The sequence below is a fragment of the Tilletiaria anomala genome, assembly GCF_000711695.1.
Source record: "Tilletiaria anomala UBC 951 chromosome Unknown K437scaffold_19, whole genome shotgun sequence".
Lineage (NCBI taxonomy): Eukaryota > Fungi > Basidiomycota > Exobasidiomycetes > Georgefischeriales > Tilletiariaceae > Tilletiaria > Tilletiaria anomala.
This window is the reverse complement of record NW_013547003.1, coordinates 116,434-136,160: the sequence shown is the minus strand read 5'-3', so window position 1 is coordinate 136,160 and position 19,727 is coordinate 116,434. Positions and strand designations below refer to the sequence as shown.

At 58.9% G+C, this 19,727-nt stretch overlaps 7 protein-coding genes across 7 annotated transcripts; 3 read left to right on the top strand and 4 right to left on the bottom strand.

Annotated features, from left to right (window-relative positions):
• Nucleotides 1-797: 797 nt before the first annotated feature.
• K437DRAFT_267301 (uncharacterized protein) lies at nt 798-1,466 on the top strand (the record flags this gene model as incomplete). Its single annotated transcript, XM_013389069.1, has 2 exons — nt 798-894; nt 988-1,466. The coding sequence occupies 2 exons, from the start codon at nt 798-800 to the stop codon at nt 1,464-1,466; spliced, it is 576 nt and encodes a 191-aa protein (XP_013244523.1).
• Nucleotides 1,445-4,130, bottom strand: K437DRAFT_255104 (MFS general substrate transporter). The gene is made up of 6 exons (XM_013389068.1): nt 3,779-4,130; nt 3,249-3,606; nt 2,844-3,156; nt 2,660-2,725; nt 2,417-2,581; nt 1,445-2,320 (listed from the first exon to the last, which is right to left on the bottom strand). Exons 1-6 carry the CDS (start codon nt 3,834-3,836, stop codon nt 1,700-1,702), a joined length of 1,581 nt encoding a protein of 526 aa, XP_013244522.1. The 5' UTR covers nt 3,837-4,130; the 3' UTR covers nt 1,445-1,699.
• A 2,127-nt stretch (nt 4,131-6,257) lies between these two features.
• On the bottom strand, nt 6,258-6,907 carry K437DRAFT_211768 (PSP1-domain-containing protein; the record flags this gene model as incomplete). Its single annotated transcript, XM_013389067.1, has 2 exons — nt 6,258-6,609; nt 6,690-6,907. Coding segments are annotated over 2 exons (570 nt in total), but the record flags the coding sequence as incomplete, so codon positions are not given.
• Nucleotides 6,908-12,105: 5,198 nt separating this feature from the next.
• Nucleotides 12,106-14,453, bottom strand: K437DRAFT_221982 (uncharacterized protein; the record flags this gene model as incomplete). Its single annotated transcript, XM_013389066.1, has 5 exons — nt 12,106-12,239; nt 12,354-13,050; nt 13,105-13,161; nt 13,230-13,429; nt 13,505-14,453. Coding segments are annotated over 5 exons (2,037 nt in total), but the record flags the coding sequence as incomplete, so codon positions are not given.
• A 1,446-nt stretch (nt 14,454-15,899) lies between these two features.
• On the top strand, nt 15,900-16,751 carry K437DRAFT_277902 (TRAPP I complex; the record flags this gene model as incomplete). The annotated part of the gene is made up of 4 exons (XM_013389065.1): nt 15,900-16,048; nt 16,116-16,318; nt 16,404-16,528; nt 16,638-16,751. 4 exons carry the CDS (start codon nt 15,900-15,902, stop codon nt 16,749-16,751), a joined length of 591 nt encoding a protein of 196 aa, XP_013244519.1.
• A 210-nt stretch (nt 16,752-16,961) lies between these two features.
• K437DRAFT_255100 (uncharacterized protein) lies at nt 16,962-18,220 on the bottom strand. The gene has a single exon (XM_013389064.1). The coding sequence runs from the start codon at nt 17,943-17,945 to the stop codon at nt 17,064-17,066; it is 882 nt and encodes a 293-aa protein (XP_013244518.1). The 5' UTR covers nt 17,946-18,220; the 3' UTR covers nt 16,962-17,063.
• A 185-nt stretch (nt 18,221-18,405) lies between these two features.
• On the top strand, nt 18,406-19,713 carry K437DRAFT_255099 (DNA binding methylated-DNA--cysteine S-methyltransferase). The gene is made up of 6 exons (XM_013389063.1): nt 18,406-18,546; nt 18,650-18,703; nt 18,780-18,812; nt 18,891-19,034; nt 19,245-19,328; nt 19,403-19,713. Exons 1-6 carry the CDS (start codon nt 18,513-18,515, stop codon nt 19,462-19,464), a joined length of 411 nt encoding a protein of 136 aa, XP_013244517.1. The 5' UTR covers nt 18,406-18,512; the 3' UTR covers nt 19,465-19,713.
• Nucleotides 19,714-19,727: the final 14 nt, after the last annotated feature.

Here is a 19,727-nt window from a genome sequence, read left to right as displayed (position 1 = left end):
GACGGGTCTGTCTCGCAAGCAAGCGCCAGCACACACAGGCCTGCTGCCTGTGACCTAGCTGCCTGGCTTTGACGGGTGCCAATCAAATCTCTGTTGACTGGCAAGCCCCACAGCCCAGCCCAGCAGCGCACGGCCTTGTTTGCTTGTTCCCCGCGGCCTTCCTGTGGCCCTGTTGTGGATCAGTTCTCAGTTGAAAGAACTAAGCTTTGAGCGCAAGCTTGCACAACGTTATTCGTTTTGCGGGGATCCTATATTAGATCCTCTACCCCAGGCCCCATCGAGAGGCAAAGGGCACCAACCGTCCATGAAGTGCATGTATGCTGCCAGGAACTCTCGTCTCATCCCATTGGTCATTTTCTCTTCGCTTCACGTGGTTCAAGGCGAAGCCGATTGTAGAGGAGTCCATGGACCATGGAATGATGTGCTCACCCTGTGATATAACGGTCCACTATAAGCCCACGGGCAATGCTTTCCGAACCGTAGCTCAGAGGCGCTCAGGTCAGATGATGCAGCGTATACGGCGAGTGTGTCCTATGTAGATGTGTTGACTTGTAGTGTGGTCATTGCCTGCGTTAAGAGCGTTGTGAATTGGGATGCTATCCATGCAAGTACAATCATTTGCTACCGCGCAATTCCAACAAGCATAAAAACATCGAACGTCGAAGCTCTGAGCATTCCCATCCAACCGCACGCCACCCAGTGAACGTGAACTTTCTGATCTGCGCAGCACACTACAGAGTACCAAGCATCTGTTTACCTAACTTTTACCAACGAGGGGAGGCGTCTCGCAGCAAGCCATGACACCCGAATGGCAGGGAAAACTCTTCGAGCCGCACGACGAGGACGATAGGGCGTACAACACGGCGCTCGTCCTCGCTCACACGGCGCAAAAAGGTAAGCAGAGATGCGAGCGACGCAGCAGGATGACCTGCCTATTGTCTAGAGAGCTTCGCTGAAATTGGTTCTGGAGGGAATCAAAAACAAAAGGGGTGCAAGCCGGCGCGCTCCTGTCCGTCCCGGTGCTCTCGCTCGCTTACATCGTCCACAGCCGGAAAACGGCCGCAGCCGCAGCCGCAGCCGCAGCATCCGCAAGCGCACGCCCGACACTCGTTCCATTCATTATGCGCCGGGTCCCGCGCTTCGCGCTCGTGACGACGCTGGTGGCGAGCGCGATGGGCCTGGGGCGCTGCGTGTGGCTCACTCACCCGCATGAAGTGTTCGATCGCGCGTACCGCGTTGCGCACAACGAGAGCCAGCAGCGCGCCGACCGCTGGTTTGCAACGGGCGCTGGCGCGGGCGCCGGTGCTGTACTTGCGGTGCGCCGAGGTCCGATGCGGATGGTGCTCGGCAGCGCGCTCCTCGTCGGCGCCGCCAGCCTACTGGTGCATGTCGCCACATGGAAAGAACCCCAAGCAGCCCCGAGAAGCGGACAAGCCAAAGAGTTGTTGCCCGTTGCCAACAAATGAGCCTCGTTACGCCCACTAGTGTGTATGTATACGCTAGGAGGGATATATAATTTTCATATACACGGCAAAACTCGTTCGAGCGAACTGAGCGAGGGAAAAAAGCGAGGGTAGCCGGAGCAAGGTAGGACGGACCTTTAGCTCAGTGAAGGAATATACATGTTGCAAGCGCGCTGGTGTCGAGGTAGAATGGAGCAGCCAGCAATATGCAGCAAGCAAAAAAGCGATCTGCTCACCTAAGCCTTGAGCTCGACGGTGCTAGTCCTAATCGCGTCCGGCTGCTCATCGTCATGCTTCTCGATGCTCTCCTGCTTTGCATCGCCATCCTCGCTGCCGATGTTGTCTCCATTTGCTTTCTCGACAGCGTCCGGGTCCTCGTCGGGGACAAGGCCGAGCTCGCGGGCGCTGTAGCCGTGCTGCTCGAGGTACGCGATGAACGCTTCGTCCTCCTTCTTCATACCGTCTGGCACGACGGGGGGGATAAAGAAATAGACGATGACGGCCGAGAAAAGCGCGAGGACACCAGAGATGTAGAACGTTCCGCTGTACTGCAGCACTTCGCCGTTCGGGTATGCTGCAAAGTCGGCCTGGATTTCGTTGAAGACGTACGTGCCGACAAATGCGCCGATCTTGCCGATGGCGGCGGCGACGCCGTACGCGACGCCGCGGATCGCAGTCGGAGCGACAGCCTTCGACGCGAGCAGGCCAAGGCAGTTGCCTGGGCCGATCTCGCCGAAGGCGAGGAAAAGGCCGTAGACGACGACAAAGCCGCCAATGTGGCGGCTCAGGTAGGCGTAGCCGCCAGCGAGACCAAATGCAAATGCCGCTTGCATGACCAGGCCAAAGATCATCGTGTTCTATCGAGCAAGCGAGCGGGCTGGTCAGCGTGGTATGCTCACAGCGGCAGCAAGCAAAGCAGAGGGGGAATCCCGTGAAACGCGGGCAGCACTCACCTTTGGGCCGAGGCGGTCAATGATGAAGATGGCGCCAACCATGGTCCCAATGACATAAAAGAAGTTAATCAGTGTACTCCACCCGAACGTAGCGTACAGCGTCTCGGCGCCCGTGCCGGGCACGAGCTGCTCGGCGATCAGAGACGAGTAGATACCGGCGGGGTACTGATCGCCAGAAGGGCCGGGTCAGACTCGGTGCCTTGCCACAGTGGTGTGAGGAGCAACTCTGCAGCCTGCACTCACCGAGACCCAGTCGTAGCACCACCAAGCCAGGCAGACGGCCGTGAAGCGGAGCCAGTATCGCTTGAGCTGCGAGTCGAAAGGCGAGGGAAACGCAAGGAATAATTAAAAAGGAGAAGCCGATGTGAGACCCTTCCTGCACACCTAGAAAGTCTCAAGGACATGCACTACCGCAGCCAGGACGCACCACAAGGCCCCAGGGAAGCTTTTTCCAGCTTATCTTGTTCTTTTGGTACGAGGTTGGCTCTTGCATGCGCGTGCGGAACAGGAGCACAGCGAGCGGGGGAATTGCACCAAGGCCGAGGCTAAGGCGCCAGACGATCGTCAGACCGTGCGTTGAGGTGCCGCAGATCCAGAGCAGGACGAGAGGAACAAAGGAGGCGACAACAAAGCCCCAGTCGATGGCGGTGTTGGTGGCGAGCGAAAAGTACATCTGCTGGCGCTTCTTCGACACACCTTCTGCCTCGGTGTTCTCGGACGCGGCGACGGAGCCGGCCGGGCTGCCGTGCGAGGCGTGGCAAGTGGATCATGGATGCCAGACGCTGTCAGCAGGGGTGAAAATGAGAGTGACGAGACGAGAAGCGGCACTCACTACTCGGCCCCAATACCGATGCCAATCAAGAAGCGGTATGCGATGAGCGCGGCGAAAAGGCCTCCGGTGTTGCCGTTGGCACCCCAGGCGCCGGCGGCGAGGATGCTCCAGAGCGTGAGCCAGAGGCTGGCGAAGATCATGCCAAACTTTCTCCCGACGACATCGGCGAGGACGCCAAAGGTGAGCATGCCGATAACGGTGCCGGCGAACGCGACACTCGAGAAGGAGGAGGAGAAGTGCTTGAGCTTAGCCTCGTCGTAGTTGGCGTAGATGTGATTCTTGAGGATCGTGTTGACCGAGCCCGAGATGGCGTTCACGTAGCCGTCCGAGAAGAGGGCTGTGCCACAGGCGAAAATGACTGAGGAGTAGGGGAGTGGGAGAGGAAGGCCGCAGGAGTGCTATCAGCTTAGGTTCCGATTCCGGCCACAAATGGGAATGTGCCACGGACAGACACGACCGGCAGTACCGGTGCTGGCGTTCGAAACACGTAGATTGGGAGAGGGGGGGAGGGAGTGGATGGCACTACTTACGGCCGACCTTGTTCACCTCATTCCACTTTCTCTTGACGGGGGAACCTGCGTCGGTCATGCTGGGCAACGGTGTCGCGCTTGTGCTTGGATACGTGTGGCGACTTGTAGGTTTCTGTGCGTCTGATCAGTGGCGGCGCCGCTCAGATGCCAGACCTCAGAGGTGGTATGGCTTCGTGTAAGGGAAAAGGGAGCAACGCACGCCAGGTGATGCGCGTTGCAATCGCATGGGACGGGGGGGGGACGCAAGGTAGCGGACGCCGGGGGAGCCGAGAAATAACCATATATATACGCATGGGTGGGCGTCGAGCAACTGTGGGACACATACATAATGCTTTCCAGGCCGCTTTCATACGGTGATAGAGAGTGGGTATACATGTCTTCTTCTGAGCCGTGTTCCCAAACGGCATGCGACCACGTTGCGCAGTTCACACTTTAGTGTGCCTGTTCTGTATCCTTCCACGCTCGAATTGCGGTGCGATATTTAGAATTGGGACGGGGTGATGCAGCAGAACACTGGTCATTTGCCGGGACAGCCCAGCACCCCGCCTCTGCCAGGTTTGAGTGCCCTCTTGCCTCCTCGCTTCTCTTCGCATCGCATTGCTCTTTGCCCATAAGCAGCCCAGAGTAGCGCATGCCATCGGCGGCGGAATCGCAGAACGCAACCCCAAAAAGAGTGGGGGGGAAGCTTGCCGCTCCGCCCTCTTTGCCTGCCTGCCTGCCTGTCTGTCTGGCTGTCTGTGCCTGACACGCACGTTCTCATGTGCTTGGCAAAGACAGAGATAGTGCTAGGACAGGCGCTGGGTTAGGCGGCGGAAGCGATGCCTCTATCTTGCATCATCACCCTGTTCTGTCGTGCCACAGCGACTCACGCCGAGGTGTACGGAAGCTCCGAACCTGGGAAATGCGCCCAATCCATAGATAAAACCCGCGTTTTGTTCGAAAAAGCAACACTTGCATCAGTGCAGGTCCTGCGGCGTCCATCTCACGCCTCATCACCTCGTCGGCATCCCTCTGTTCTTCGTGAGGCGAATGTCAAAGCCTGACCGATGGCTCGCGAGGCTTAGTAGTTTTCATACTGGAAAGCTGGAGGACGTGCTCGCACGAGGGCATCCATCGCCACGACACACCCTCCTCTCTCGAACCTCCCACGGTAACAACCTCGCAAATCGCTAACGTGCTTCCCGATAGCATGGCTGATGTGGGTCTCCGACCCGCTTGCGGCTTCCAGAGTACCCGGTGCATCGAAAGCGAAGAGGACGGCTTACAGACTCCCAGCAGGAAAACGTCGCAAGGATATGTACGTCCTTCAAATGTGGGGAAGGGGTGGGGGGGTACGTGGTCATTCGCCCGTGACGTATACAACCCGCCAAGAGCGCTGCAAGGTCCGCTGGATCTGGGGCTTGGGGTTGTTAGCGAAGCGACAAGCGTCGCACAGCCAGCCAGAATAGTTCAAGTACTTCCTTCCTTCACAGTGAAGCGGGGTGAGGCGAACAAATCTTCCCGAAACTCGAAGCTCAACGGTCAATAGCATCCCATCCTCAAGATCAGTCTAAAATGCTGCCCCCTGCTTTTCTTGCATAGTGACTTGGCGCATGTGGCGCCAGCGAGCGTGCCAGAGCATGTCGGTCGATACACTGTGACGAGACGGGCGTTTGCAACAGGCAAGCAGCAAGTTAGACAAACATCATCAAACGGCGTCAGTAGGAAGGAAACTGCATTGCAAGAGCAAACATCGGCAGTGCGGACTGGTACAAGTACAGTATTTTTTCCTACTTATTCAGAGTCATCAGGGTTGGGTGAACGCTCTCTGGTCTGCGCAACGGTAACTGCAGAAAGAGGCTGAGCTGAAGCCATGTCATGCCTTCTCATTTGTTGCTGCAGCTGCTCGCCCCTTGCATCGTGAAATCGTTTAAGATCCGATCTCTCGCACTCTTTTTGTTGGCCATCTTGAGTTTCTTACACTCCTTCCTTTTGCCTCTCTTCTGTTTTGATGATGATGATGCTGCTGCTGATGCGGTTGCATTTCCCCATCGCCAGGACCTTTTCCTTCTTCCTCGTGTTAGCAGACACCTGAAATATATCGTGACTACATCTGCGCGCAACTTGTTGCCCATTTGCTGGATATCGTCGCTCTTATACAAGCCTTGATAGAGTGGCCCATGTACTGCGAAAATCTGTGCGACCTGCTGCTACTGCGGCGGTGACCCCTTGCTGTATGAAGCCAAAAGGCAAATCAACCCTTCAAAAACCTGCAGAACGCTGCTGCTCTTATCTTCTTCTCTTATCTTCGTACGCGGGTTGGCGGCCGCTGCGGTACAACGCCAGTGCCACAAACGACGCTCGCCCCCAACTGCGTATCTACGGGCCACTGGGGTGACCGATATTGCACATCCAAATTCTGATTTTCAAGCAATAAATATACGTGAGGAGGAGGACATGTCGTCAGCAGGCAGCCGCAAGAGGAAGAGAAAGAAACGCACCTCGTCTTGTACAGACGGAACAGCTCCTTGACCAAATCGCGAAAGTCGACTCGGACGTTAGCGGTGTAGTAGAACGTGAGCTTCCTGCGGTCCCACTGCATCTCCGCAGCAATGACGCTCATGGGCAAGCCACGCTGCGTCACCTTAGTCACGCAAAGTTGCAGCGCGCGCTCTTCGTCCTGCGCCTTTGAGTACAGCAGCGCCGTGTCGGCCGGCGTCGCACGACCGTACAGTCGCTTGGGGCTGATCAGCCGGACCTTAGAATCGCTTGCTCCTGCGCTGGCGCCTGCTGCGCCGCGCATGCCGTTCTGATGAACCAGGAAGGACTGTACCTGTGCGACATTGATCGAACTAGCGGAGCAGCGCCCCTCCCGTCAGCGATGAGGACACCGAGAGTAACGGGATGAGAGTGCGCGTGGAGAAACACTCACTCGTTGACGACGGTGCCCAGGTCCTTGCCTCGATCAGCCTCGACGACGACGAGGTCACCCTTACAGACGTCAAAATCGTCGTGTGTAGCCCATTGTTGCTTGAAGTACAGGTCAGTGCGCCCCTGCTTGAACTCGACAATGTACAGCGGCATCTCTCCGGGGAGAGCCTGCAGCGGTACGCCCTTGCCGAGCTCCTGCAGCGACGCGGGGCCCGCGTCATGTCCGCCTCCACCTCCTGATCCGCCGCCGCTTCCGCCTTGCGCGGGCGAAAGCGGGCCGAGCGTGGCGAGAGAATGAATTGCAAAGTCGGACAGCTGCGGGAGACCGAGCGTGGCGAGCATAGCATCGTTCTGCGCGCGCGCGCCGCCGACGCTGATGCTCGCTGGTGGGGGCAGGGCGCCATACCCATCGTAGCTGGCGCTGGACCCGGCGCGCGCATGACCGCCGACATACGCGCCAGCTGGTGGGCGCGAGGACCCAATAGCGCCCGGTGGGCCGGGGCCGAGGCTGATTGAGCTGGCCGATGAGTACGATGAGACCTTCTGCAAGTCTTTTTCAGTCCAAGGCCCTCCTGCACTCGTGGTCCCCGTGACGGAAGATGACGCGGGGCTTGCGGCCGAGACGGCAAAGTCGCTGCCAGGGACCTTGTGTTCGGATGCGGGGCTGCGCGAGAGAGCAGCAGCAGCAGCGGCGGCGGCGCAAACGTGCTGCTGCGATGCCCCGAGCTGGTGGTGGTATGACTGCGTACGGGGCGGAAGCACGCGCGCCAGCGGCGTCTCTTGCCCGCTCGCCAGGCCGCTTGCAAGCCCGCCGCCGATTCCGATGCCAGCGCCAACGCCGAGGGCCGTCGGGCCGATGGATGCTGCCCTGTACCTGCTTCGCACGGCGATGCCGCTCGTAGGGCCCCCGGGCGCGCTGGACCCGCCTGCGCCGAGCGCAAAGCCGGGTGGCGAGTCGACTGGGGACGACACGAGCGTCACGTCGCCACCATTACCGCTACTAGCGGTGGTCCCCCACGCGCCTCCGTATGGACCTGTTGAGCGGTGAGAGGACGGCGAGGCGCTCGGGCCGAACAGGTGTACGTGATCGTGTGGGTTGTAGCCAGGCATGCTGGACGCATGCGCGCCCTGCATGGCCGCCTGCGAGCTTGGCACGCGCATCTCAATCTTGCGGCCTTCCTCTTCCTCTTGCTGCTGCGCCGAGCGCCGCCCCAGGTTTCCGTTTCCGTTGCTGTTGCCGCCGCTGCCTTTAGCGCCCACGTCAAGCGAGTCAAGGTCCGCAGCGAGGTCGTCAAGGGAGAGCGCCGAACTCCCAGCGCTTGCACCGAGGCGTGCCGCAGGCGCGGGTGCAGGTGTCGCGCGACTAGCAGCGGGGCCGCTGACATTGAACCCGATCGCCCTGCGCGGCTGCTGGCCGATGCCCGCGCTGCCGCTCCCACTCTTGCGTGCACTTTCCCCTCCCTCTCCAGCGCCAGCTTGTGATCCTCTTGCGCTTGCGCCTGCATCGTACGACGAGGCGCCGAACTGCACCACGAATGGCGCGACGCTGCCAAAGCCCGAGGCGCTGTGCGGGCTAAAGGCGCGCGCGCCGTACGAGTCGAGTGCGTGCTCGTGCTGCGAATGCTGCGGCGTGTGTGTGTGGACCGAACTGGAACGCTGGTACGAGCCTCCTGCTCCGCTTGCATGCGCATACGGCTCGCAAGAGCCGCCACTCGGCGAGGGCAGCGGCATATCCTGTGCCGCGGCGCGGGACCAGTCTGCACGCGAGCGTGCCAGGTCGTCCTGAACGGCCGCGTGGTGCAGCGAGAGCGCCGCGGCGCTCGAAGTCGAGCGGTGCCGCTGCTGCTGCTGCTGCTGTAACTGCGCATGTGCTTGTGCCTGGACAGCGGAGGCGGACAGCGGAGGGAACATCGCGCCGCCTGTTGCCGCGGCAGCTGCACTGCTGCTGCTGTTGCTGCCCCACGGCCGGGTGGGCGATTTGGCCGCCAAGTCCACGTGATCCTCTGCGTGGTGCTCGTGCATCGTCTCAAGCAGCGCGCCCTGCGACATGCTGCCAGCCATGCCCCCAGCGCCGCCACCACCTTCCGACAGCGGGGAGCCCGCGCTGGCGGGATAGACGCTGAGCGAGTGCGAGCGCTGCGCCTGGTGCTGCCTGGTGCTGCTATCAGGTGCGTTGCTGCACCCGTTGACGCCGTTCGTGTGGCCGCTGCCGTTGGCCACGTGGTGGTGCTCGTTAGCGTCGCTGCTGCGGTCTCTCGGCATGGATCGCCTCGCGCCTGTACCTGTGCCTGTGCTGTAGTGGTCGCTCCCGCTGCTGCTGCTGCCCGGGCGGGCGATCGGGCTGGCAGAGTATGTTGACGAGTCGTCGCGCGGCACGGCTCCGCGCTTGCTGCTGCCCCCTGCTGCTGCTGCCGCTGCGGTAGCGTACGAGCCGTTTCCCCCCTTATTGTCTGCTTCTGGCATCCTGGCTGAGAGACGCTGCTGCTGTTGGTGGTGATATGCGTCCTGCTGCTGGCGCGGCGAGGGTAACGGATGGTGCACGGGGTCGTTTTCGTCTGCAAAGAAGCTTGCCCTGTTGCTACTGCTGCTAAACAAGTACGGTTGCTGTGGCTGCTGCGCAACGCCAACGCCCATGGCACCACCAGGCAACGTGGCGATGGGTGGCATTATTTCTCCCCAACGTCTCGCAAGTGCGCCCTCGTTGCTGATTCTATTCTACCACAATCACCTCCTTGCAGTTCTCCACATCAGCTTGAGCTGCAGCTATCGCCAAAGTGCTCCTGCTTCTGCTCCTGCTCGTCGCCGTAGCTATCTCTGCGGCAGTCGCTGTTGCGGTCTGCCAGGCGGGAGCGCAGACACGTGTCGCTGTCACTGTTGTCGACGGCGGCACGATTGAAAGGGGGGAATCGAATGCGGAGACTGCGCGAAACTATACCACGCGGAGCGGGGCAGCGGGTAGCCAAAAGCAAATAGAAATGGCAAAAAGTCGCTCCTCTCGTTTCAATGAAGCCTGCGTGCGCGGGCATGTGGGAAAGGGGGAAGAGCGAGACGGGATGAGTCAGCTTCTTCCAACGCATGCACGACAAGGGTGGAAGCACATGATCGCTGCGAGGGTGTCCCGCTCGCCCGTAAGGATCGTGGACGTGTGCGTGTGTGCCTGCTGTCTGCCTCTCTCGCTCTGGCCTCTGGATGATGCAAAGCGCACGAGCGCCTTGCGGTGCCCCGCGCAGCCCAGACCTAGGCCCAGGCGACAAGCGGCCAGAAGGGCGGTAAGGTCGATGAAGAAGTATGACGAATGGCGCGTTCGATCACGCTTGTGATATGCTGATGCAGCAGCAGCAGCGCCGACAAGAGGCAGACAGGCAGACAGACAGGTCGCAGCGGGCGCACGCACCTGTAGACTCCCAACCCAAGCGAGGCAAGGGGCGACAGTCACGTCGTCCGTCCGCCTCGATCGAGTCGCTGCGAGATGAGATGGGATGAGGTGAGACTGCAGGTGGAAAGGGAAGATGAGGTGAGATGAGTTGAAATGTGATTAGATGAGATGAATGACATACGATGCGATGCGGTGCCGATGGATCCGTCTGGGTCGCACGAGCCAGCCGCGGGGGTCGTGTGAGTGGCTCGTTTTCTGTCTTCGTTTCTATCGAGCTGCGGATGCTCTACGGGGCCGCGTGCTGGTGTTCGTCTTGTGCGCGCTCAATCTGTATTTTGTGCGTCGCGCTCTTCCCCGTCTACGATGTCTATGGGTTGCTAGCCGCTGCTGCTGTCTATGGAGGTGAAACGGTAGGACGAAGTCGAGAGGAATCAAAGCGCGAGGAGTAGCGGGGAAAAGGGTGGAGAAGGAGAGACGGGCAAGAGGTGTGAGCAACGATGGAGACTCATCCGCCTTTCTGCCGCCCCGCACTCGCGCGAGCAACTCCACAGTCCACAGACCACTTGGACCGACTGCCACACACGTGAGGCACACGCACTGCGCAGCGACGCACCTCGTTTCCAGGTCGAGAGTGGGTGTGTGCCCGGGCCAGCCAGCCTCCCATATGACCTCCCCGCTCCAGTGCCCGCTCCCGCGTCGTCCAGCACAGCCCAAGAGCAGAGTGCAGGCGACGGGACCGAGTGGCGACACGAAAGGCACTCCAGCGCAGTTGAACCCTGTTCCCCACAGTCCATCGGCACACTCGCCCACTGACCAGGCACCGACACTGGCCAGGCGCGGCGACGCTGCCGCCCGACTTTAGTTTACAGTTCATAGAGCAACGCATTGATATGGCGCTCATCAGCGCCCCCGCAGAGTCGAACTCTTGTCGCTCTCTCGTGTGGCGTGCTCTCTCCCGCTCTCCGGCCTGGCATGGATGTTAACCACGTCTGATCAGCTGGACATATGATGAACATACATCCAAGCCACGTGACCCTTCTTTGAATAGGCTGTTCCGACAGTGGGCGTCATTTGATCATGCGGGCATGTCGTTGTCCCCCGTTCTTGTAGCCGTCGGCTTCCCATCTGCTTGACCCGAGACAGAGACGCCGCAGAGGGTTTCGGATACTGCTTCTGCTTTCGTGCGGTAGTTCATACCGCCGGCAGCTCCTACATTCCGCCCGCAGACACAGATGCACGCACCTGGACGTCGTACGTATGGAATCTACAAAGCGACGAGGCCGTGTGCACCCGAATGTTCGCACTGGCAAAGCGTAAGGCAACGCATATATAGGACAGCATACATCCATCTATGCGTGAGCTAGTGATGAATTACATGTCATGTGTATACATGCATGCAGCAGCAGCAGCACCGCGTCAATATGTACATGTATCAACGCCCCGACTATTGCTCCTCTGACTGCTGCGCCTGTCGGTTGATCGCATGCTCAGAGCCGTACATCTCCGGCTGTTCGACTGTAGGCGTCGTGTCGTCCGCCAGCGATGATGGCCGCAGCGAAAGCGGGGCTACCGGCTCCTCCGTTTGCTCTAGCTCTAGCTCTTGCCCCTGCCCCCGTTGGCTTTTCCGCGCATCTGTGTCATGCTCTGGGGCTGCGGTTGCTGCTGCGGCTCCCTCCGTCTCAGTAGCTGCGCGGCCCGCTGCTACTGCTCCTCCTTGTGCGCCTTGCCAGGCCGACAACGGCAATGGCGGTGGCGGTGGTAGCGTTAGGGGGCTCTCCAAGACTCTCCCCTCCGGAATCGCCACGTCCGCCAAGCTGGCTCCAGTGCCAATGCCGGCCGTCACGAGCGCAGAAGGCGAAGCATCCAGCGAGCCTGCGAGGCTCGCACCGGTTCCGGTTCCCGTGCCCGTCGTGTACGGTGTTCCGGTGCTGCCCTCACTACCGAGCCGATCGTGCCCTCTCAGTCTTCCTGCCCCCTCTCTCCCTCCGCCGTGGTGGTTATGCGGCTGTTGCTGCTGCTGGAGCAGAGCTTGCTGATGCTGCTGCTCGGCTAGGTCACCGATGACGTGCTTGAGTATGTCTGACAGGCATAGGATACCAACCAGCTTGCCTTTACGCCGCTTGCGCACTATGCCCGCCTCCAGCTCACTCTCCAGCTCGCGGGGCGTAGTCGGCACTGGCCCCAGCTGCTGCTGCTGCTGCATCGGCGGCGGCGGCGGCGGCGTCGGAAGCTGGGCTGTTCCCGTTTGCCCCGCTGCTGCTAAACCCGAGCCCGAGCCGCTGTTGGCACTGGTGCCGCCTGCAGTCTGCTGCGCGTCCGTCCCAGATGTCTCCGCTGCAGACTCCGCATGCGCAGGCATTTCCGCATCGAGTCCTGCAGCTTTGGGCTGCTGGTGCTCCGGCTGCAACTGCGGCTGTTGGGCCGTTTCCGGCGCGAGTATGACGAGCCTGTGCACCCTGCGCCTGCGCAGCAGCGCAAAGATGTTCGCCAGCGAGTCGTCCGGGCTGCACACCATGATTCCAGGAAAGTCCGGCGGGCGCCGCGCGAGCGCCTGGCGGATCGTCAGGTCAAGCGCCTGGTACGCGCCAGTGCGCACCAGTGTGACGACATCGACGCTCTCGTACAGGTCTACCACGTTGCCATCCTCATCGAGCACTGGCACGGCGCTGATTCCTAACTCGGAGAACATATGCACGACGTCGAACACGGTCGTGTCAAGTGTCGCCGTCGCCAGCGGCGCATATGAGTTGCTGGGCGACAGTACGCTTGCGAGGATCGAACCGCGCGCTTGAGGGCTTGCTTTGCTCGTTTCCCCTTGGCCTGGCACAGCAGTCGAAGGCGTCAGCGCAGGGAGGAATAGCGGCTTCTCCGCAACAGGCGTCTTCAGCTCTTGCTCCTCAGCAAGCTCCGCCGCGCGGCTCGATTTCAGCGACTGCTCTGTACACTGCGTTGTGCTCGCACCAGCAGCCTCGTCAAGGGACGCATTCTGAGGAGCGACTATATGTGGCTGATCCGAGAGTCTGCTCGGCGCAGCGCCGACATAGGTGCCAATGCCAAGCGAGCGTATTGATCGGTGCAGGATCGCCGTCTCTCGGCACTGTCAAACATGCAAGGGACATCTGTGAGCTGACATGAGAGAGCGAGAGCACTCAGAGCAATGCTCACATTCATTGCGATAAACTTGAGGACGCGATATTGCGTGAGTACGCTCAGCACGGTTTCGATCCCCGTCTGTTCATCATGGTCGATCAACGGGAGGCGTCGCGCGTGTGTTCGGATGATGATTTGGCACGCCTCGTAAAGCGACCTGAGTGGATGCACCGACAGAGTCGGTGGTTGCGGCACTTGTAGGGAGCGCTCGATGTCTGTTGTGCGCAAATAGCAAGAAGCAGGACTAGGTAAGCGGAAGTATCAAATCAAGAACATCAGCAAAAGTTCACCTTTGAGCTTTTCTAATCTGAACGTCTCAACGTCCTTGGCGGCGTCTCCGTAGCTTGAGTTCATGTAGTAGTACTGGATGAGATGGATGATGTCGTTGACAGTAAGCATACCCGCGAATGCGCCATTCCCAACTGGCACTTGTGTTTCTGGGGAGACGGGTCGCGAGGAGTTGGTGTCGTCTGCGGGCTGAGCCGCAGAAACCGCTTGCAAGGCGTCTGCTGCCTCCGCTCCGTCGTGCTGATGTGAGTCTGCACCTGCGCCTGTCTCTGCTTCCGCACCGGTATGCGCTATGTCCGTCGCCGGTGTACTCTGCCACAGCGGTGCCGAGACAACGCCAGCCTGCCACATGACGTCAAGTGCCGGTTTGACAACCAGCTTGGTGTCGAGTACGACGAGCCGAAAGCTTACGGGTAAGACATCGTACGAGCTCCTCCCTCGCAGGAACCTGCGTATGCTGTCGAGCGCAGCCTGATGCTTGTCCTTTCGCCGCCCCGCTCCACCGCCACCAAGCGCACCGCTAACGCCGAATGTCGAGCGGCCCGCACTGACGGCAGCGCCAGAGACAGAGATACAGTCTGCGCCACTGCCTGATGTGGCGGAGGACGAGGTGAGCGAGCTCCCCGGTGCGCCCGCATACAGCGTCACGGACGCATCTGCCCCTTCTCGAGCGGTGCCGGGTGTTCGTTGGATCGGGCGGGATCTGTGATTTCGGGTTGCAACTCCTGCTGCTGATGACTCTAAGCCAGCGACGTGATGTGTGGATTGTGCTGGAGAATGGGCCTGACTGGACAAGGTCGAGAGCAATGGTGACGTAACGGCCGAGGAGCCGCCGCCCGCGCTGCTGCCGCAAGGCGACTTTCTGCTCGTCACGACATGAGTGATGGAGCTAGTGACTGGCGGCGCCGAGGGTCCAGCAGCAGCCGTCGAAGCCGTGTCTGGCTCTTCCATGTTCTCTATCCTGTGCGCCGTCGCTATCTATCCCGGCTGATCACGTCACAATTGCAAGCCCGGACGTTGATCGTTCCAGCTGTCTTTGCTTTGTTTATTCGTCGGATGAAGGCTGTGCACGTCCTGCCCCGAGTTCTGTCCTCACTGCTTAGCCTCCTTGGTCCATGTAGGCCACACATCAGTTTCACGACCGCGTCCTGCGGCGGCCGAAACGAAGTGATGCTCGCTTAATGGGCGAGACTCCCCCAAGACCCCAGTGCGGTTGCTATCGCGCTGTGCAAACTGGCGGTTGTCGAACCCAATTTGCTTTACCTCTACTCACGCCTCCCGATTGGTGGACGGTGATTACCGCGGAGGCTGATTGCAAGACAGCTCGCGCGATGCACACTTGCTCGCCAGGCTGGAGGTCCTTCTGCTGCTCTCGTTGCGCCTGGGGATTTGGGTGAGTGGGGGGAGGAGGCCGAACGAGAGAGGGCGCGCGAGCCCAGACGGGTGACTCGCTGCTATACATGGAGAGGTGGGAGATGACGAGTCGAGTCGAGGGAGCATCCGAAGAGTCACTGGTCGACTTCTCTCCTCAGAGCGACCCCCTGCCGCCTGGTGAGTGCTGCGTGGTGCCTGCGTAGAAAGGCTGCTGGTCGCATGGTAGGTTTCGCTCTCGTTGGATCAAAATAGGGTTGGGTGGGCCACGGCCGCCAATGAGTAACCCTATTAATTTCGCTTAATCCCACGTGCGCCATCTGGCATTCTCGTCGCACATTGGCCGGCAGCTCATCCAGTCCTTGTGAATGCCCATCGTGGCGCTGATCACTCTATCGTGGACAAGGCTACAGTTGTATGTACCCCGTGGCTTCCAACCAAAGTAATTTGGCGCCTGGGACTACTGCATCTTCGTACTTGGCATTCTGGCTGCTGTGTGGCACCGTTGCAGATCAGATTTGCGCGGAGACTCGCGCACGAAAGGTTGAGTTTAGAGCCTGCACGGAAACCCGGTGAACTCTCCAACTCTCGACGACCATGAGCACTGCAGCGACCACCACTGCTGCTTCGGGTGCTGCTCCAGGGCAACCAAGCAGGAGCAGCACCATCGTCCTCGCAACTGCCTACCCGCTCCCTTCAGGCTCATCGTCGTGCAACACACTGTCGCCGCTCGCGCAGAAGCGAGCAGCGCAACCACAGGTGGAACAGCAGCACCCTTCCCATCAACCCAGCTGGCAACAAGGAAATGGGCCCGGCTTGAGGATCTCGAGTAGATCCGCATTCTTGACATCCCACGTTTCATCCTCAACTTTTTCCATTTCACCGGGGTTCTCCTCTGCATCGCTCGGAGCGGTTATCTCGCCCGCCAGCCACCCGCTGCTCTCAGCAACGTCCACCTCTTCCTTTGCATCAGCGGCAACCCCAGCGCCGGTACTCGCTCCCACGGGCGGTATATCCGGAGGCCTGATGGAAAGCGCCGGGCCTGATATTTTCGATAGGCCGAGGGATCGGTCAAGGAACCATGAAGTCGCCGCGAGCAGCTTGGCTTTCTTGTACGCTGAGACGGTCAGCTATGTTCAAGGGCGGGTTAGCGGCATTGCCGAGCTGGAAAAGAGGTGCGTGATGACCAGCTACTACGCTTCGCTCGTTTACCCTCTCAACGGACCGGCCCTCTATGTACAGGCTTTCGCTCATGGGCTACCGTATCGGGCAGAAGCTCCTCGCAATGACATCGCATCGACTGGAATTGTCTACCAACAGCAAAAATCCCAAGAGAGAGGTACGGTTACTTCCAGTCCTTCTGTGGGTACACACCCATTTATGGAAGCATGCGTTCGGTAAAGCTGCCGACTCCCTCGAACGCAGCACTGAGCGAGCGGACGAGTGTGAGTTACTGTCGCCTAACCTTCGTCCATTTGCACGTTGCACATCTGAGAGCTTGTGGGCCTGACGGTATTTGGGCTCTTCCAGATATGATCTCGACCAACATCCCCACATTCTCCAAAAGCATCTCAATACCAAAGGACATGTCCCAGCTCAGCGTCGAGGCAATCACGGCAGGTATTGTAGAAGCGGCACTGGACGGGCTCGGCTTTGTGAGTGTGCCCGTGCTTTAGGAAGAGGACATTCACTTTTCGCGCATGACACAAAAACATGGGATGCTGACTGCTTGTGCGCTGCACTACTGTTCGACGCCTTCTCTAGCCTGCGCGCGTGACAGCACACTCGGTTCCAACACCACAATACCCCTTCCGGACGACCGTCCTCATCAAGCTCGATCCCGCCGTCATGAAGCGGGAAGCAACGCTAGGTTCATAGGGGCGTATTGTAAGCAGAATGCTCTGATCTCCTCAGCAACGATGATAGTGCTACAACATGTTACGATATGCGGTTCGTGTGGTCTGTGCGCAGACAGGGAAGACGATTCGTGCGGTCAGCGATGCGACAACGACCATCAAATCTGATTGTGCAAGAAGCTCAGAAAAGGTCCTCTTCCGTTGCAGGAGGAGTTAGCATGACAAGTCTTGTGTCCGCAATATCTTTCGGTATAAGGATGACGATTGTTCATCGTGAAACAAGTACGGCTGACTTGCCTTACAGATACATACCTTTGTATCGCTTACGCAGTTATCATCGTTTCGCCCGCTTGGCAGACAACGCTCGCGCTCTCAGCGCAGCAAGCTCATCAATCTCGCCGTTCTCCGTCTTGACTCGAAAGTCCGCTGGTCGTCTATCTCGCAAATCAGAGGCTGTCGGCCATGTGGTCGCCGTCAGTGGCTCACGCACCGCTTCAGAACGCTCCTGTGCATGGTGCTGAACGGCACTCGAAGACGAGAGTCCATTGCCTGCCAGACGCTTCTCAATCGCTGCCTGTCGCCGTTGACGCTTTTTGGCTCTTGTTCCCGTACCTTGGCCCGGTTTGGACATGCGATGAATGGCAGTGTTCCCCGCGTCTTGCGACGCATTTTGGGCACCTAACGGCTCCTGCCCCTGCCCCTGTCCCTGTCGAGTTCGAGGCGTGCTATTCAGGATCTCGTCCTCATCTTCCCATGCCGCTGCCGCCTCGTCTCCATAATCTAGTTCTTGTTCTTCAACCTCGCCGCCTTCGTCCGCGGCAGCCGCTTCCGCGTCCCTTTCTTCCCTGAATTTGCGCGAAGCGTCAAAGACCTTGACCGCGCCTGGCGTGAGGTAAGCGAAACCATGGCGCATTTGCCATTCTTCATCTGTCTCGCCTGGATATGGCGCCAAGGGGTCTGCATCGGGATCATCGAGTACGTCCAGTGTGACATCGCTCGAGCTGGCTTGCTGATGCTGTGAGTATGCACAAGGCCCTGCTTGCCTTGCAGATCGATCAGCAATGGGAAAATCACCGAGCGCTGACGCATGCACCAGTGTAGCTGGTGCTATCATCGATCCAGCTGAAGCCTGCATGGCTCGGATCTGATCGGCAAACCATTGTCGCTTGCTTACGTCTTTGAAATGCAACTCGTGCCACGTACTGAATGAAAGCATGGTGGGCGTATCACGCGGCTTTCCCCGAGAGTTTCCTTTCTCTTGGGCTTCGATACGAGAAGCAATCGCAAGATTTTGGGGAGGCGAATGATGCGAGAGCGTTGATATCGTCGAAGCACAAATCGCCTGGGTGTGAAGCTTTCAGAAGGCGGTAAGGAAACTGTCCAAAGGCAGTATTGCCCAGCGGCTGCCTAGTCGCGCTCCAACGGATTGAGCATGGAGCAAGCGCCAACGTCTATTGCTGATATCCTTGGAGAGTGTGCGGAAGAGCTAAGGGACGGCTTGGCGAGGGTCAAGAGCCACGAAAGAAAGGTGCTCACCGCCGGCGTGACCAAAAAGATGAGGCCAGGGTCGGAGGGAAAGGCTCATATTCGGTTTCCGCGTCTAGTGTCCAGACTTAGTTCAAAAAGACTCCATTACGCATGGTGCTCCCACGCTGTATCCTTTTAGCGTTGGTCCCTGATCGTCGGGTCATGGTTTTGAACAATATTGGATATAAGAAATGGGAAGCTAGATGTTTGATATTTATCAAGCAGGCTGCTTCGAAAAATTAGGCGTGCACGCAGCATGTCCGGGCGGGTTAATGCAGCAGAATTTCATGGTGAGCACCGCATTGAACACGATCCTGTGCTCCAGCGCGGGTTCTGAACCATACCGCAACAGTTCGGATCAACTTTCACTGACGCTTCGATATGCACTTCTAGCTCAGGTGTACGAGATTTGTCGGATGATCCCAAGAGGTACGGTCACGACCTACGGTGAGCTTCTAGGGTAGCAACGAACGGGAGGGCCAGTAGCTAACGCGGATGTGACCACGGTGTCCACACCAACTAGGACACATTGCCAAGCTCGCAGGACACCCTGCGCGTGCGTCCTTGCTATGAAAGGGTCAAACCCAGTTGCCAATTCCTGACACCATGATTCTGCTTTCCTTTTTGGATGCAGACTCGCGTATGGTAGGTGCAGCGCTCAAATTTCTCGGCGATCCAACTGTCCCTTGGCAACGCGTCATCGGCGCCAACGGGTCCATTTCAGATCGTGGCGACGGTGGAGAAGGTGCGCAAAGGCAAGCAGAAATGCTACGAGAAGGTGGGTTTCGTGCAGTTAGATTCAGGAGGTGAACAGCCTTGGTTCAAAGCCAGATGCAACCCAAGGGAGCCTGCCGTTCTGTCACTTTGGTGAATGAAGCGCTAGAGATGGAACCATGCGTGTTCCACAAATGCACCAGAGTGCCCAAGATTTACGCGAGTCATGTTGTTCTAACGCTGAAAGACCTCGTATCCTGGCCGGCTTGCACAGAAGGAGTCGAGGTTAGTGAAGCCCAAGGTGCTGGTGTAGGTACGAGCGGGAGATGGAGGGTGAATCTAACTAGATTTGGATGGTGTGAGTGATGTGATAACCCCCGCAGAACTTTCGTATCCAATAAAGCTGATCGCCGAAATTTGAAAATGACACAGTCCCTGATGTGGTCGATATCGAGTATGACTCAGGCTCTGATCCAGAAGCCGAAGATCCATAGCACGGGTGCTCCGGGATCAATACTCTTGTTCGTACAACGCCTTGTATACTTCACTCGTGGACAGACGACTCATATCGCATGAGTTCTGCTGCCTGGGAACCCTGAGCCTGCTCGACCGTATCATATCTTCTTTACCTTCCTCCACAGGCAACACGCCCTGCCGCACTGTACCTTGCTTTCACCCTCTGTGCCTGCAGTGCAGCTCCACATTACTGTACTACAAGCGTATGCGTGTGTAATACCTCTGACGGACCGAGCATTGA

Bases quoted from the DNA above. Each gene is read 5' to 3' on its own strand.
- K437DRAFT_255104 (XM_013389068.1), bottom strand. From the start codon at position 3,836: ATGACCGACGCAGGTTCCCCCGTCAAGAGAAAGTGGAATGAGGTGAAC. The intron at 2,726-2,843 runs GTGCGTCCTGGC...TTCGACTCGCAG, and splicing joins AGCTTCCCTGGGGCCTTGTG to CTCAAGCGATACTGGCTCCG. The intron at 2,321-2,416 runs GTGAGTGCTGCC...CTTGCTCGATAG, and splicing joins TTGACCGCCTCGGCCCAAAG to AACACGATGATCTTTGGCCT.
- K437DRAFT_255100 (XM_013389064.1), bottom strand. From the start codon at position 17,945: ATGCTTTCATTCAGTACGTGGCACGAGTTGCATTTCAAAGACGTAAGC.
- K437DRAFT_255099 (XM_013389063.1), top strand. From the start codon at position 18,513: ATGTCCGGGCGGGTTAATGCAGCAGAATTTCATG. The intron at 18,813-18,890 runs GTGCGTCCTTGC...TTTTGGATGCAG, and splicing joins GCTCGCAGGACACCCTGCGC to ACTCGCGTATGGTAGGTGCA. The intron at 19,035-19,244 runs GTGGGTTTCGTG...CGGCTTGCACAG, and splicing joins AGCAGAAATGCTACGAGAAG to AAGGAGTCGAGGTTAGTGAA.